Here is an 18,562-nt window from a genome sequence, read left to right on the forward strand (position 1 = left end):
AGCGGAAAAACTGCATTTCTAACCGCCACTTTGATGGCGCGTATCTCGAAACCCGGGCCGTCCTCAAAATTTGTTCAAAATGGATATGCTTTGCAGAGTCACCGGTTACATTTCGTAAATTGCAGGGTAGGAGGGCAGGTAGGTGGATGGCCTCGAAGATCACGTAGAAACAGAAATATAGAAATGTTAAGGAGTGCAACCCAGTAAATGTTAGAGTGCGACAGTGACGAAGGGGAAGAAATTTGAGAAGGGGAGTGGGGTGACGGATACGAGGAGGAGGGAGGGAGGGCGCATAAAGGCGTCAAGAACGAAATTGGCAGATAATTATGGACATAGGTAGCTCGTCTCGTCACTGCCCAATCGTTCAACACCAGACGGCCGTGGCCAGTCGCCTGGCTGAGTCTCACCTACCCCGTGCTGCTTGCTGCGGAGTGCCCGTCCTAACCAAATGTCTCGGCAACTTTCAAAATAGGCGGGTGCCAGGAAACACGACACTCTCAAATTTCTCGGAGCTACTGGCCCTTATCCGCAGCCAGCTCCTGGCTTACAAACTCTGGGCCGCCCAGCAGGCCTGCGGAGCGGCCTGCTGATAAGGGCCGCTTGCAGCAGGCGCGTGGAAGTCGCCCGCTGCGCGCTAACGCGCACCTTGCAGTACCTAAATGAAGTTTTTCAACCAGCTGGCCCTTATGTTACTGCAGACTACGGACGCCGTAATCTTCACAAAGGCTTCTAAACAGGAAGCAGCCCTGCTTCAGACTGCCTGCTTCATCAATTCCCGAGTGCGATCAAATAACAGTATGCGTTTCGTGATGATTACAATACCACGATCGCAAGTTACTTCCGAATATTTCTTCAGACAAGCCGGACAGCAGGTCACTGAAAGTTAGTGAAGCTTGCATCATATACTATCGAAGTGCTAGCGCCAACCTTCGTTCCTGTATTCTTGAATTCAGGATAAGAATTTGGAGGACGCTTAAGCTTCGCCTTTAAGAGTGGAACGCGATAGCCCTCAAAGATACCCCGACTGCTTCTCACGCTTCCCGGCAACTCGAGCGTATGTAACCGTAATGTTTACCGGGAAACGCTGGCCGCGAACGCTATGCGCGAAGGCGGGCATTCTGGTAGAAACGCGGCCTCTTGCGCGGACCGCGATGCGGCGGAGGCGAGCGCCAGTTGGAGGTATTGCAAGGAACCGGGCGCGCTGTTGGTTCCTCGCAAATGGCGGACGCCGCGGCTGGTTTGTGAATGGTAGAAACGCTAGAAAAGAGGTTTCTTTCAGTTTTCGCGTAACAGAGCTATGTTTTCTCGTATAGTAAATTACAATGCGAGGGCTATCATGTTTGTAGGTTGTGTGTAAGTCATAGTTTATGATTTTTTCCACGTATTTTATATTGACAAATTCAATTAGTTCAGTAAATTCCTTGCCTCACATTGAGGGCCCGGGTACGGGTGGTTCGAAAATCGCCAAACCGTCCAACACCAGTTTTCTGCGGCATGAACTGCTTAACGCTTTCGCGTTAATGTAGCATGCTTACAACACCGTAGGCAAGATTGAGCAATAGGCGACTTGCAAAGTAGTGCCATAGATGGTAGTGCCCGCTGGCATACGATCGGCCAGCGACCTTCTAGCCTCTCCTGCCCAGCTGCGACGAATCGCTTCGTGAAGCCAACAATGCGCCCCCTTCAGACAGCCCTATGGCGTCAGTAAGGCTAGACACGTTTGGCGGGCCGAGTATTGTTAGCTGGTTCGCTATCGCCTTCACGGACCAATTGGAGCAAGAAAACTTGAAAAAGGTGTTCTACGGCATTACGCCAGTCGTTTGACAAACGTCCCAGCTAACTGCAGTGTCATACCAGAAACCAAGATGCACCAGCTTGAGTCAAGCGTCACAAACCCTGTCTACGAGGCCCCGCTCCTTTCGGTGTGTTCAGTGAAACAAATTTGTGGGAGTGAGTGTGTGAACCCTCGCACTCAAAGGCGGGTCCTTCGACAACTTTGGACGCTCCGAGTGGACAGAGGTTGGACGGCAGTTTCCCTGGTCTAGGGATCTAGGGAGGAGAGGGGGTCTTAAGCAGCCATTTTTCGGCTCCCGACTACTTCGTTTTCAGTCATGCTATAGACTGAAGAAATGCGACGTTCTTCACCCTTCATGTAGATATTGTAAATAAATCCCACACTCCTCGTTCTCGATGAGAAGTTCCTCCCTTCAACAACATCCTTAGCGCGGATAAGTCGGAGGACGCACGGGCCAGTTACTTTTGACATGCCCGACTCCAGCTCTTACACAGCCCTCTTACGTATGTAGCTGTGGCTGTACCACTCACGAGATCTGGCTGGAAAACAAGGGTTAATATCCACTATTACCTGGCCTGCAACTAATCTGGCCTGCAAACAAAAAACCACACGACAGTGCTCTGTCTTGTTTTTGTTTGGCCCCATGTTTAGCGTTGTTCGTTTTTCCAAGTCTGCACCAGCTAAGTCATTGGCATACATGATATAAATGCATCAATTCGCAAACGAAATTTTCTTTCATTCTTTAATGATCATATTAAAAATTAGCATAAGGATGATAGCACAATTTTATATGAAGTGGCTGCACGCCTTGCCAATGATAAACTTTTGTCAGAAGCAAAGTTGTTTCGGCAAGGCAAAAATGTGCATCCTCATTAAAGCATTCTTGCCCGGGGAGTGCTAGGAGTGTCTTTGCATGGTGTACAACCTCCTAGCACTCACCAGACAAGAATACTTTAATGAGGATGCACATTTTTACCTTGCCGAAACAACTTTGCAAAACATTATATATATATATATATATATATATATATATATATATATGGAGAGAGAGAGAGAGGGGTGATCTAAGAGGAGGAGGGATAGTCAGTAGAGGAGAAGCCTCCACCCTTCTGAAATAAATTTCTGGTTACGCCACTGCTCTGTGCTCCTTATGAAAAGTTACAGGTACCTGCATATCCACCGAAACGTATGGCCGCCCAATGCCTGCTGCTTCAAAAAAAAAAAAATACAAGGATGGCTTCATGTGTAACACTGATAAATGTCCCTTTGACATCAAGTAAGGCAGCACTAAAACACTTGAGCCTTTTTGGTGCCGAGCACCAACATTATTAACCGATGAGCAGCCTTGCCAGCATCCATCCATGACCTCTGGGTTGACATCGTCATACTCCTGATACCTCTCCGAACATGCAAAGATGATCCCCTCGAACATTTCCCGTACTGCTAATCAATACAAACGGGTGCTATGATGAAAAATCGATATTTGTGAATCATTCAACTTGGCTCTCTTTACTTCAGGAGATAAAAGACAAGCCAAGGCAGCTGCTGTATGGTGACCCAGGTTAAAACGTAGAATTGCCATAAAAGCAAAGAACTAGAGTTCATTTTCAGAAGTGAAGGATACCAAGCTTTTGCATCAATATTTGAACTTTCCCAGAGTGGATGGTGCACTGCACGCTGAAGTCACCGATGACAACTCACTAGAAGATAACAGTATGCTTTATAATTTCTTGCAATACAATTGATTTGAGGGAAATAAGGCAACATTTCTTTTGCTGCAAGCCATTGTTATGGGTAGGGGTGTGCTTTTGATTTTTGAAGCGGTATCGAATATCATATACTTCTTAAATAGATTTCGCATAATGAACAGCCGTTATGACAATCACCATAAAATTATGTTCACATCCCAGTTAGAAAGTTTCTGTCATTACAGAATACATTATGAAGCGTTCTTTATTAAAAGCACAAATTCAGCATCAGGAGCAAAGAAGTATTTCTTTGCATGCACAGGGCTCTTCAGAGAGTGCGTATGGTCGCTGTAGAGACAGTAAAGTATGGTTACCTAAGTGGCGTAGCCTGCTCTACTGCAAAAGTTTTTATTTTGTATGTTTATACTATGCCCGTGGGGGTCAAAGTTTACCGTACTTTCACTACAATTATATGTTTATTTGGGCACAGTTGACGTTCTGAAGTATTTGAAAAGTATTAGAAAAATATTCGCATTCACGAATAGTGACCATTTGATTCAAAGACAAAATCGAATAAGCCACTATTCAGTTTGTTAATAGAAAGTTTATAATATTCGCACACCCCTACTTATGGGCTAGGAAATGTGCTGATCCTGTTTGTTCATTAATTCATCACAGTACGGTGTGAGCCCGGCACAACCGTCATTAACAGCACAAAGCAGTTACGATAGAATGCCTTCTATAAGCAATAAATTTGGAGTATGATTATGTACTACTGTGTATCTTGCAGCAAAAGTGGTGTAGAACCAAACTAATCACACAAGCCAAAATCATGCCATCAATCGAAGTGGTGAAATTGGGAATGAAAGGACACATTATATGTAGAGAGCCCTAATTTGTTCGGATTTCATTTGTTACCAAAAGTACATCGAAAGGCTGTACAATACTCACTTTCAAGCACAAGTTACCAGCCCCATCACAAGATATATTGAAGTAACAAAGCTTATCTTGCTGCAAATATTTTAATTCTTATTTTGATTAAAATAAGGCAATTCAAAGTGGTTTTCGTGTTTCAACAAAGCCAAATTAATAGATATCAACTGTATCACTAAATGCATTCAGTGTTCTTCATAAATGAAAATCGCCGATGCATGCATTCAAAGACATTCTGAAGAGTTCAAAAGAAAGTGGTACGTTGACACCACCTCAATGTCTAAAACAGCATCTATACAAACATGGTCAGTTAATGAACCAGCGATGAAGACACTTCTGTATTTATGGATTATGTACAGTAAAATGAGCATGGCTTCTGTAATTCACACGCTCTAGTGAGGAGTCCAAATTTTTCTCTCATGTCACGCTGTAACACCATCCTCTTCCACTGACAATTCCAGCTTCTTCATTTCTCCATTCAGCTTCTCCTCCACTTCTTTCAGCAGAACGTCTTGGACGAGAGGGTAAATTTGATGACATGCAGCAATTAAGGCTTTCATGTCCTGCAAGAATGGGAAATATGAGGACTACTGTAAATCACAGCAAGTGTTTTTGTTTGTCACGGTGTACAAGATAATGCATGTTTCAAACTTCCAGAGGCAATATGCTGGATAGTTAAGGGCCAAAAGAAATGGGTGAATCAGAAGCCCCGCAAGGACTCACTGAATGTGCTGTCTCCGCAGTCCCTTTGTCCTGCAGGGAACCCTTGCTCACGTTCAATGAGATCACCAAGCACTACTATCTGTCGAGAAGGGTATTCCCCCTCCTGCATCTTACCTTATGCAGGACGTGGGCGGTGACCCTTCGACTTTTACAAGCCCGTGTGTACCATAACCTTGCTATAACCTTGCACCATAACCATAACCTTGCATAACCTTGCTCCATGCTATATACCTTGAAAGGTACCCCAGTGCAGACTGCCCTGTCTGTGGACTAATGGCAACATTGGACCATGTGCTGTGGGAGTGCAAAGCCTTCAGCGAGGATAGGTAGGCTGCGCTCTTGGGCAGCCCCGCATTCAACGAGCAAACCCTGGCTGTCCAGAGTGCCCGCGATCAGGCCGTCAAGCTCGGCTTGGCGGTCCCTACAATGGATTATGCAGGTTGCGTAGGGTCTCCCCTGCGTCTTCTCTGTACCAAAATAAAGTTCTTTCACTTACTCAGTCATTACCTCAAAACAGTGTTAAGTTGCATACGACAACCCTTTCGGGGGCAATAACAAAAGGTTGAGAACTCACCAGTTCCATTTGAGCAAAATCAACAAAAAATACAGGCTTAAAGAGGCCTGAAATACTTTTTGAACATAGAAAGAAAACACTGCATAGGGCGTAGGGTATTCCCTCGACCTTAACTTTGGGACACCCTATCGTGCTAATTATTCTGTACCTGTTAAAAAGTACATCATTACTGCAATAAATCTGAATGTGAATTTGTTGTAGAGGCTGCTGTGAACATGTGAGCCAAATGTAGAAAAAGATTAAGTTAAATAAATGCGGCCAGCCAGTGTAGGCACAAAGAAAAGAAAGAAGACGTTGGAATACGTAGGTGCTACACCACTACACCATGGCTCCCATCTGAGTTTTTCTAGCCTGTTGCCTTTTAAGCATCTATATTTGGTGCTGGAAACCCATGTGCGGACCTGTCCCTGTTCTTTGCATGCCTGACCAGACTCTACGCTCGTTTCGCGTTGCGGGCAGCAAGGAATTGACTGATAGTGGATGTGAAGATTGGCGCAGGTGCAAGGAAATCAGCCAGCTTCGACACTATCCAGATAGGCCCAGAACACTAAGATCATTCAGGCAGCCCAATCCTCGCTTGATTCTTCCAACACCGAGACTTCAAAACTCTCAGCTGTTAAAAATCGTCTGTCCGCGAGCAACGACGAGCTTTTGCAGATGAATGCCCTATTTGAGGAATATGTTCCTTTCGAACAGGAGTATATTGCTGCAGCGAAATATAGTGATCAAGCAATTAGCAAGCTTGCTGAGCTTCGTTGCCGGATCACTCAGATAGAACGAGCACAATGCATACAATCCCAAGCTTCGAGTGCAGAAGGCATTGCCATATCGCCCACTAGACATGAGACTGCAGCCAGATTTGTGGGTCCCCGATTGCCACATCTGCATAATTTCAACGTTCGAGGGGACATCAATGAGTGGACAGGCTTCTGGGAACAACCTGAACAGACCATTCACCTCCACAACGATTTGACACGTTCCACTAAATTTTATTACCTCAAAAGTTTCCTGGCTGGTAATGCAGCAGCAGCTATCTCTGGTTTGCCCCCGTCTGAATCATTACGTGCATGCCATCGCGCTGTTAAAGGAAAGGTTCGGCAATCGAACAAGGATTTTTCAGTACCATTTGATGGCACTGCGACAACTTTCGAGCTTAAACTTGGCCAACGACATAACTCATCATCGAAGGTTATGTGACGTGACACAGCTAAACATCCACTGTCTGGGTGCACATAACATGCCATCTCCGAAATTCTCAGTGATGCTCATGAACATCCCATAACAGTCTCTACCTCACAAGGTCATTCTTATTTCTACACGAGAAAAACGATGCCACGCTTTAAAGTCACAGTCATTTGAAAGTCCCTTTGCACTAGCCTCTGAGTCGGTTGCACAAGCAGTTACGTCAGACGCTGAAATGAACGATCTGCTCCAGTTTATACGAGTGGAACTGGAAAGCTGAGAACAATGCACATCACCATCTCAGCAACCCATCGTAGATGAGTGTAAGAACAGGCGATTTAGCGGTACCCCTATGGCATCCGTTTTCCACGCTACATCTGCTGCAAGATTGGAATATTTCTTCTGTCACACTCTTCAACATGGGACGTGCAGCTGCAATGCAGATATACCTTTTGCTGTCAAAAGAGAGCAGCTAACATACACAAATGATGATTGTGTTGCACATCAGGAGGTCATCGAGCGAAAGGTTGAGAGTCAAGCTCACCTACTATTCTTGCCGCGGAAGACATGCGTCAAGTATGCGTGACCCCACTTACGAGAGGACAATGACGACTATGACAACAACAATACCATCTGGAAGCAGCACAGTGCGTTTCTTTTACGACTTTTTTCTCCTGTGAAGATGCATCGCCCACCAACTAATGCATTAAAGACAATGTAGCGTATCTCCAGATATTCTTCACACAGTTTGTCCGTGACATTGTGGATGGAAGTAGCCAAAGGTCTTCAATACAAGGAAACACGGCCCTGAAGCTCAAACTAAAGATGGTTAGAGAGACGGCACTAGTGCTAAACACCTTCAGAAGTACTTGCCCCTCAGTAGTGGAAAAGCACAGAGTGGTAGAAGCGCCACTTCGAAATCAGTATAGCAATGTCATTTTCAGTATAGAAGCTGAAATTGTGCCTGCCATCAGCCAAGATGTAGCTGTGTCACGGTGGACAACACATCTGTGCAAGCTTTGAGAACTCAAGGCAAGCTACCGGCGAACGATAACTTAGTTTCTGAAGATACCTTGGACTCGGTGATTGGCTTGCTAATAGGTTCCCACTACCTACGGCAAGTTGACAAAGGTGAAGTCATTCACTGCCAAGATGTGCCAGGCCTCATCACGATTGAAATTATATTTGGCTGGACAATCGATGGACCAGTCTGTTAAAACATTCTTTTGGACTGTGGCACTCATCTCATCATCAGCGTCTTACAAGTGGATGCTACAGAAGAAGAATCCGCAGCAAAAATCCTGCAGTCTTTCTGGAAAATAGTCTATGGGCCTCACTGACTCGAGCAAACGTTCCTGTGATAAGAACTTCACACATTTCAAGGAGAAGGCCAAAGAGTCTAGTGGTAGAAACATGGTGGCGCTGCCATAGAAAGATTACTTGAAACATCCTTTTTGGGACAACCATGATACAAATGTCAGCCATCTTCAAAAGCTAATCAAAAGGCTCTCTCAGTATGACGGTCTGACAGAGAAATATTGTTACATGAAGCTGAAGCCGAATACTATTTACAATTTATTTACAGATAAGCTCACGGAGGCCAAAATGGCGACGCTATATCAAAACCAGCACACACGTCGTCTTCGTCGTCCTCAGTGCAGCCACACTGTGGCGCCTGTTCCGTAACATCACCCCCGGCTGTAGAAGCACTGTCCCGGTGCTTAACCTACACATCCGCGGTGAAAGGTGTGTGGTAGGGTTTTAGTCTTGCCACGTGAACGATGTCACTTGCAGCTGATGATGATGCTGAGAGATCGGCGGGGATTATTTCATACGTGACATCAGTCACTTGTCGTACCACACGGTAAGGGCCAGTGTAGCGCGACAGCAGCTTTTCGGAAAGGCCCACATGGCGAACGGGTGACCAAAGAAGCACCAGAGAACCCGGAGAAAAGTGCACGTCACGATGGTGGCAATCATAGAGGCATCTCTGATGCTCCTGTGAGGCCTCGAGATGGGAGCAGGCGAGCTGGCGCGCGTGGTCGGCGTGTGCGATCGCGTTGCGGCCGTATTCAGTGGTGGAACGTGTGGCCGAGGGCAGCAAAGTGTCCAAGGGCAACACAGGTTCTCGGCCATATAGGAGATAGAATGGTGAATAGCCGGCGGTGTCGTGACACGATGAATTATATGCGAACGTCGTATATGGTAAGTGAAGATCCCAGTCGTGGTGGTCGGTCGCAACGTACTTGGAAAGCATGTCGGTGATGGTCCGGTTGAGGCGCTCCGCGAGGACGTTGGTCTGGGGGTGGTAGGACGTGCTGAACTTGTGCTTTGTCGAGCAGGAGCGGAGGATGTCCTCGACGACTGCCGACAGAAAGCTGTGGCCACAATCAGTGAGTAATTGGCGCGGAGAACCGTGCATTAAAATGATGTCATAGAGCAGAAAGTCCGCAATGTCAGTAGCGCAACTTGAAGGGAGGGCTCTGGTGATTGCGTACCGCGTAGCATAATCGGTAGCGACGGCGGCCCATTTATTTCCGGAGCCCGAGAGAGGAAATGGTCTAAGAAGGTCTAGACCAACACGGAAAAAGGGTTCGGGTGGGATGTCGATCGGCTGGAGACATCCAGCTGGAGGTGTGGAGGGCTTCTTCCGCCGCTGACAGGGCTCACAAGCGGCAACGTAGGGCGGCACGGAGCGAGCGAGACCCGGCCAAAAGAATTGACGGCGTACACGGTCGTATGTGCGTGAGACGCCCAAGTGTCCAGCCAAGGGAGCATCGTGAAGTTGCTGGACAACTCGGTTCGGGGCAGGCGTCAGAACTTTCTTGAGCCGACGGCGAAGAACAGCACTCATAATGGACACATGCGCCCCGGTGTCAATCAACGCGCACACAGGAACATTGTCGACGAGAACGTCCAAAAGATTCTTATTCGTGGGTAAGGTGAAGCGAGGATTTCGTGCCAATGTCGTCAATGCAGCTTCACCTCCAGGAGCTGCACTGTCTAGTTTTCCAGTCGGGGGTGCGGCGAGTAGGTCGGAGAAGGAGCACGGCGCGACGGGGGCGAGCGAGATTGGCGGTGGGAGGGAGAAGGCGAGCGGGAGTAGCGGGGTCGTGTCAAAGGTGTCGCAGGGTCAGATGATGGAGCGGGCATAGAAGGGGCGAAGGAAAAGGATGCGCTAGAGGGGCGTAATCAGGATAATAGCGCGTCAGAGAAGTCCAGCGGCTGCGGCAGTGGCAAGCGACATGTCCAATGCGTCGGCAGTTAAAACAAATCGGCTTGTCGTCCACGGTTTGCCATTCGGAGGGGTTGCGCTGTCCATAAGAGGAGTAAGAAGAGCGCGGTGGGGACATGGTGGAGACAAAGGTTCCGAGCGTACGAAACGAATGGATTGCACGCCGACGTTGGACAACTCTTGACGGACGACGGCCTGGATCAAGGAGATTGCCACCGGAGAATGATCAGGTAACGGGAATGAAGGGGCCGCCGGTTGTGCCGCTTCGACCTCACAACGAATGATACGGGTCAAGTTGTCACATCGCGACGGCTGGTGGAAGAGGTCGTCACAGGGTGACGTAGCAGCTGTGTTGGGAAGTCGCGTGATGGGCCAACACGTCGAGAATGTACGACACGTAGGACTCGGTCGACGTCTGTACACGTGTGGCAAGGGCTTTCTTGGCGTTGACTTGTCGACCAAACGGATTGCCAAAAAGGTCACGTAGCTTGTCTTTGAAGAGATCCCAGCTCGAGATCTCCTCTTCGTGAGTCTGGAACCACGCCAATGGAGCTCCATCGAGGTAGAAAAGTACGTTGGCAAGCATAATAGTCGGATCCCACCTGTGACTGGTGCTGACACGTTCGTATAAGCGGAGCCAGTCGTCAACATCAGGACTGCCGACTCCGTTGAAAACACCAGGATCCCGAGGTGGGGAAACGGTGACGTAGGTCGGGGCTGCAGGCGGAGATGCTTGCGTAGATGAAGTGGCGCAAGCAGGAGCCGAAGTTGCATTGTCGCCGTTGCGACCACTGCGAAGCTCCATGACGGGTACGGGGAACGTCCACCTCCACCAAATTAATGTTACGTGAAGCTGAAGCTGAATACTATTTACAATTTATTTACAGGTAAGCTCACGGAGGCCAAAATGGCGATGCTATATCAAAACCGGCACACACGTCGTCTTCGTCGTCCTTAGTGCAACCACACTGTGGCGACTGTTCCGTAGCAATATGACAGCGCAGGGCAATCCTTGCAGTCGGAGCATGCCAAAGTTTTGCCCGATGTGACTTCTGACTATGATGGACTATACTACATGCCACATCACGAAATTATGCGAGAAAACTCTCAGACGACAAAGCTGTGAGTTATGCTTGACCTATCATCGCATGTGAAAGGATATCTGTCACTCAGGGAATGGTTGAAAAATGTGACAAACCTAATATGGCAACAAGTTCAAGTTTTTCTCTGTATTCGACGGTTTACAATAGCCATAAATGCTGATACCAAGGACAAAGAAGAATGACTAGGACTAAAAAGCAGTTCAGCAGCAGTCCTGGATATACGTCGGAACACCAAAGACAACTACTTGGAATATTCTACACAGTCAATCATGCAGTTTCTAGTTCGATCAAGATGGACACGAAGCCCACCGTACTAAGAACATAATTAGAGTTATTCGACCTTCTTCGCATTCTCTCGCCTTTTCCTGACTTTTAAGGCTCTATTGCAAAGGTTATGGCACTTGGAAATCTCGTGGGATGTTGAAAGACGGAAGGAACTGGAAGCAACCGTGATGGAGTGGTGCTCTGAAGCTGAAGGCGCACAGTGTCGCACGACCAAGCTTTCGCAATGTGTCAGGATTCAACTCGGAGGAAAAGACACAGATGAAGACACCCTATGCCTAAAAGTGAAGGCTACGCCCGATTCCCGGATTTTTGACCTAGGCTTATTTACAAGTAGGAGAACAGCTCTCAGTATGCCCAGCCCACTTTCTGCTTGAGAAATCAGTTCTTGCCAATCTTGACCCCACTTATTGCAGCACGCGGAACAGGCTGCAGGCTACTCGAAGAGATCGTACCCAAAAGCTTCAGTACCATCAAAAGCATATTGATAACCTGCAAAAATGATGGGAACGATGGAAAATGCGCTATGTCATCATATCTTAATAGCTTCTGCCAGACGGCAGAAGTTCACGTTTTTGGCCACTTACTCGAGTACTGCTAGCATATCCCTGCCACAATAGGTTGTTGGAGGCTTGTTGCATCAAAATTAAGGTGGCAAAGTCTCCAGCAACTCGTTTAAATGCTGCATCAACTGAAGATACCTACTGCTTCTTGGATGGGGCAGAATGTAGAAAAAAACATGAGCCATTCCACTCTGTGAAGCTGGATGACCAATGAAGCTGTTTAGCACACGGCACAGAGGTGACACAGAATTTTGAACAAAGGTATGAACACATTTATTGTCTTGATCATTGATGATCATCATGATGAAAGGTATGAACACATATTTATTTATATACATTTGCATGGACGATTATATATATATATATATATATATATATATATATATACACACACATAGCGTTGTCCACGGTTGAGAGCAGTACAATAACAGCAGTGCGCAAGTGCCCCATCACATGATATTTTTCCATATTTGGCGGGCTTTCTTTGAAACGCGGAAAAAAGGACCACGTGAGATATATTGTGTTTGAAACGATTTATTGCGAGGTTTCTGAAGCTGCTCTACAACTTTGCGTATCACACTTGGGGTCTGCAGCCAATAATTAAAAAGTTGATTAATTAAACATAACTAATCCTTTAGTTAAGGGGAAAATAAAGTATAACCTGAGTAACTCTAGGCCAGTGCCAACATTATGCATTCGGTTCAACTCACGTCCGGAGTGCCTTTCATTTTTTAAACTTTGGCTCAAGTTATGTGGGACAACCTGTATATAGCCTCTGCATTATGAGAGGAATGGGGAGGAATGAACTTTTACTGTAGAACCAGCACTTTATAATAGCCGGGCCTAAGCCTCCCATGAGGTAACGTTGAGGGCTTGCCTCGCCGCCACCTCCCGGGCATGCTGGGTCGCCCAGGTTTGGTCGTCGAGGGCGGAGCTCCGCAGAGCCTCATGCCGCCTCGACGAGAGGGCGTGGTGTTAGTGTGTGTGTACTGTGCTGGGAACTCTCACAGCATATGCGGAAGCGTAGCCGGGTGAATGCCACAGCACCGGCAGTTGGGGGTAGTGTAAACGTCTGGGAATATAAGGTGGAGGCGGGCGTATGAAGGGTAGTGTTTGTTTGTAGCAGACGCAGGGTGGTAGCCTGTGCCCCGCTGAACTTGGGGTGAGGCGGGGGGAAGGTTCGTCGAGTGAGGTAAAAGGCCTTAACGAGATCATTATGAGTGGTCAAATTGTCCCTGGTGTCCAACTCTTGTCCTGTTACTCCGGCGCGGTTCACTAGGCCTCGCGCAATGGAGTGGGTGACCTCGTTGAGATTATGGAGGTGTGGGTGGACAGTGCCTGCATGGGCCGGGATCCATGTCAGGGAGATCAGGCTGTCTTTAGAGTGTGGTGCCTGACAGAGGATGTGAAGAGCTTGGGGAGAAATACGGCCTTTGCTGAAGTTAGTGACGGCTGAGCGAGAGTTACACACGATGGTGTGACAGGTGGGATCTAGAGCGGCCAGGGCAATGGCCACTTCTTCAGCCATCTCGGCAGTGGGCAGTGATGCTGGAGGCGTGGTGTAGGACTTCATTGTGTGTGGCGACGGCCACAAATCGTGTGCCATGGGAATATTGGGCTGCATCAACAAATGTGACACCAGGTACATGAGCAAGGGCTTTTATGATAGCTCCGGCCCGAGCTTGGCACCGGGCTCTGTTATATTTAGGGTGCATGTTCCTAGGGATAAGGTCTGTGTAGATCCAGCTATGGATGTCAGTTGGGGTCAGTTGTTTGGGGCCCTGTTGCTGATGGTAGGTGAAGCCAAGTGTGGATAGAATAAAGCGTTTCAGTGAGGATGAGCCATTCAAGCTGAGAGCGTTGTTGGGCTTCAATGAGTTCAGCAAGGGTGTTGTGAACTCCCAGTTGGTTGAAGAATTCAGTGCTGGTGTAATGCGAGAGGCCAAGTGCTTGCTTGCCGACCCCTCGTATGAGGGTGTCGAGCTTGTTTTGCTCAGCCCGGTACCAATTGAGGTACACAGCAACGTAGGTAATGTGACATATGACAAACGACTGGTTGAGGCGGAGAAGGCTTTCTTCTTTGAGTCCCCCTCGTCGGTTAGAGACACGTTTAAGGCGTAGGGTGTTTTGAGATCGGGCACAGATCTTGTTGAGAGCTAAGGCGTTGAAGCCGTTGGTAGAGATGGTGAGACTGAGGAACTGGATACTAGGGACAGGTGGGATAGGACTGCCATCCTGAAGGCATAGGGTGATGGCATCACAGGGTCGGTGATCAGATTGGTGTTTGAGAGGGCGACCCCGCTGAATGGGCTTGTAGAGAAGAAGCTCCGATTTAGCCGGCGAACAGCGCAGTCCGGTTCCTTGGAGATAGGCTTCAACCGTGTCAATCGCCGTTTGGAGGGCTGACTCTACTTGACCATCACTGCCTCGGTACGCCCAGATGGTGATGTCGTCGGCGTAGATGGTATGGTTGATATTGTTGACTCATTGTAGTTGCTGGGCAAGGCCAATCGTGACTAAGTTAAAGAGCATGGGAGAGACAACTGAACCTTGCGGGGTGCCTTTGCTGCCAACGGGAAGTTAGTCTGATCGTAAATCCCCGGCCGAGAGGGTGGCCATGCGATTGCAAAGAAAGTCACGGATGTAATTGTAGGCTTGCTCTCCCAGGTGGAGACCTGGTCAAGCATAGCTGCATGGGAAATGCTGTCAAAGGCTTGAGTGAGGTCAAGTCTGAGGATGGCTTTCATGTTACGGGAATGGTCGTTTAGCACTTGATGTTTGAGCGGCAGCGTAGCATCTTGAGTAGAAAGGTGAAGGCGAAATCCAATGATGGTGTGGGGATAGAGAGAGTTGCCTTCGAGGGTGAGTGTTGATGCGTGCTAAGAAGGCGTGTTCCATCACCTTGCCTAAGCATGAAGTGAGGGAGATGGGCCTTAGGTTGTTGAGGCTAGATGGTTTGCCAGGCTTTGGGATTAGGATAATGTTGGCAGTTTTCCTGGCAGCTGGGAGGGTGCCATTGCGCCAGCAATTGTTGATGCAGTCAGTCAGATGGGACACGGACTCGTCATCGAGATTACGAAGGGTTTTGTTAGTGACCCCGTCTGGACCTGCAGCAGAACAACTGTTAAGCTTGCAAAGAACAGCACGTATTTCAGATACGTTGGAAACTGTGTCTAGTGTACGGTTGGGATTACCGATGTAATTGCTGTGTGGACTGACTTGTCCCCTGGAGATATATCTGATACAGAGGTAGTCAAGCATCTGTTGTGGACCTAGCTTAAGGGTCTCCGTATAAAGGAGTTTCTGCAGCTGATCCTGTTGGGCAGTGCGGGTGGTGGTATTGTCAAGCAGATGTTCGAGGAGTTTCCACGAGGATGAGCGATGAAGTTGTCCATCCGTGTCACACAGCTCAGTCCATTGTTGCCGACTGAGGGTTTGACAATACTCCTCGATAGCTGTATTGAGTTTCGAGATATTACTTCTGAGGCGACGGCTTAGGCACTACCCCTTCCATCGAGCTAGGATGAAGAGCCTCCAAAAGATGGGCGAGGCGGCTATCCATGCGTTCAACTGGGGCATCTGTAGTTACCACCCGAGAGGCTGTTTGAATGTCAGTGCATAGCGCTTGCATCCAGGTGTTAATGTCGGCAATGCCTTGTGCTGAGGTAGCACCAATGCGTATCTTACGAAAAATGTCCCAGTCGGTAATGGTGATTTCTTTAGTGGGGGCAGGGGCGGTAGTGAGTTGGGGTAAAGAGATAGTAAGGATATAATGGTCGCTGCCCAGATCTTGCTGGATATTGGTCCAGTGTGCACTGTTGATATGTTTGATGAAGGTGAGGTCTGGGGTAGAGTCCCGGGTAGTGGAGGTATCGAGGCGTGTGGGAAAAGAGGGATCCGTGATAAGCGTGAGGCCTAAGTCATGGTAATCGTGCCAGAGGTTGCAAGCTGCAGCTTCCGTGCGAGTCATTACATTTTTGCTTGCTTAGGAGGTATGAGCCATGCTGACGATGATAGTTTTTGTTGATGCAGAACAAAAATGCACAAAAGCCCAGACATAAACAGCGTCACTGTAGAAAATAAAGTTAAATAAATAAATTAATAAAAGTCGAGGCAAGTGCGAACGTGATGTTTCACGGTGGTCCACCCAATCCACCCAATCGTAGCAATAGCTACAAAGGAAACCCATATGGGTTACTCGAAAGAAAAATCCTCGTCGTTGAATAAAAATTCGCCTGGTCCGGGACTCGAACCCGGGACCACCTCCTTTCAGGGGCAGCTGTTCTACCATCTGAGCTAACCAGGTGGCTAGCAGATAGCAGGGCGAAGTCGAATTAATCAACTCGAAGCAAAGGCAAGAGTTTGATGGAATAGTTCTGCGAAAACCCACAAGGTAGAGAGAAGTAATTAAGGGAAAATGAGACGGAACTATTACGTTTAACTTGCTATAACTTCTATGAAGCCACTTCCTTTAGAGAATTCATAGAAGAGTAGAGAAGGGTACAAAAGCACCCTCTTACAAGCAGAAAAAAGCAACACATGGAATGAAATAACATTTAATAAACTTAATCACCGCAACATACAAGCATAAAGGAAAGCATAATTTATCCAAAAACTTGCAGCCTCACAAAATGCTCCTTCAGGATATCCCTGCCCTAGGCGCGGTGAACGCCGCATGCAGGTGCACTTCCTACGGCAGCCTCCCCCCAGAACAGTTTCATTGCTTTTTTGTGAAGCCTTGACAGCTGTGCTTTCTCTGGCATGTGCGTAATGTCACGCGAGGGGTCGTTGGCAAACAGTGCAACTGCCGGCTTGTGCTTGCTTACAGGCACAGCATCATCATACAGTGGCACTTGTACAGTGTGATCATTACAGTCAGCATTTGACGACAAGTTGACGATCCTGACAAGCTGCATTTATGGCTATAGACCTCTTGTATAGCGATAACAATCCTGTTTTCACATTGGCTTCCTGCCACCGTCATGAAGGGTAGAGGTGTGGCCGAGCGCAGGACGAGAGTGGGAAGTTTGTGGGCGGTGCGGACTCTGCTACAGGTCTCACTGAGTTGGCTGCGGTGCTCTGACCCACGTATAGCATGTCTGCTGCATAACATGCCCTTGTGAACGCAAGCTCGCTTACTTGCAGCAGAATAGGTAGAAAATATATTGGCATGTTCCTGCGCTAGTGCCACAAAGGCATCGTTGACTACTACAATGCGAAAGCGGCAACGGGAAGAGTTCAAGAGTGGTTGGCTGCAGGAACTACAACTTTTGTCCAGTAGAAGGAACTTTTACTTACATCAGTGCAAATTATGCTTAAAAAAAAAGAGCGGCATGCTGAAATAGGGGATACCTTATGTACTGGTGTAACAATCTAGTGTCGCCATCTAGCAAAGCAGAAGGGCCTCACAAGCGCTAGAGTATTCGGCAACACAATGGAACCAGCTTGCTGCAGCCAACGCTACCTGGTGTATCATTCTTCATGATGTATGTAGTGTGTGCAGTACTCACAACTAAACATAGAGCAAAGAAGGTGCACACACAGGGCAGTGCATGTCCTGCGTGTACCTTCTTCGCCCTTCTTTCCAATTGTGAGCACTGCACAACCGACATCATGAAAGCATATCAACACGTTCAGTTTTCTATCCTAATGCAGTTTATTACTTGTACACGGAGCTCTTTTCAGTGTTACAACTTTTCGAACAGCGCATGTCCTGTGTGTACCTTCTTTGTCCTTCGTCCCATTGTAAGCGCTGCACTAAATACATGAAAACATACCAACTGATTCAGTTTTATATCCCAATACAGTCAACGAATGATTTTTCGGACCCTCTAGGGAACGTAAAAACGTCAGAAAATTCAGGCAGTCCGAAAAAAATTAATGCATGCAAGAAAACGCCCCTTTTTTTCTTGGATCTAGAGGGTAAAGGGCAAAGTACCAGGCTTCCGAAACACTGCCAAAGCATCAGCGAAGTGGCAATAAAAACAGGAGTTCAAAAACTGTATGCAGCCGACTGCCGGTTTATTATGTACATGTGCATCGTCGGGCAGCCAGTGTTATTGCTGCAGTGGCTTGAAGAACTTATTGATTGTTGTTTGGACAGCGTTCCGGTTGCATGCGATCATATTCGCCTCGATCTGAGCAAGCGTCATGTCAGCACTGTACACTGATGAAAGAGTCAACAGTGCTCACGTCAACTCGGCACTTGTAGGCTGCGCAGGCATTGGCTCCTCATTTTCAACATTGGAGTCTTCTGTATCCCCCACAACCTGACAGACTATTTCCTCGTCAGTCAGTTCTTCTCCATCAGGCTTTCTTCTCTATCGTTAACTGACGGTACTGCTTTCCGCGCTTCGATGCCATCTGCGAGGACAACGAGGACGAAGTGGGGGCCATCGAAATCAAGCGAAATCCTCAAGTTGCGAACAGTGGAGTTCGCTGACGAGTGTCGAAGCACCTAGGCCTAGCGTCGCAGAGCACACTT

At 47.7% G+C, this 18,562-nt stretch overlaps 1 protein-coding gene across 1 annotated transcript in view; it reads right to left on the minus strand.

Annotated features, from left to right (window-relative positions):
- Positions 1-4,730: 4,730 nt before the first annotated feature.
- Positions 4,731-18,562, minus strand: part of LOC126537569 (exosome complex component MTR3-like) — a 37,736-nt gene continuing 23,904 nt past the window's right edge. Inside the window, exon 9 of the mRNA XM_050184683.3 lies at positions 4,731-4,979. Within this exon, the coding sequence (XP_050040640.2) occupies positions 4,839-4,979 (141 nt within the window). The 3' untranslated portion in view covers positions 4,731-4,838. The remainder of the gene's footprint in view (positions 4,980-18,562) is intronic.

Source organism: Dermacentor andersoni, chromosome 4, assembly GCF_023375885.2.
Source record: "Dermacentor andersoni chromosome 4, qqDerAnde1_hic_scaffold, whole genome shotgun sequence".
In the NCBI taxonomy this organism is placed as follows: Eukaryota; Metazoa; Arthropoda; class Arachnida; order Ixodida; family Ixodidae; genus Dermacentor; species Dermacentor andersoni.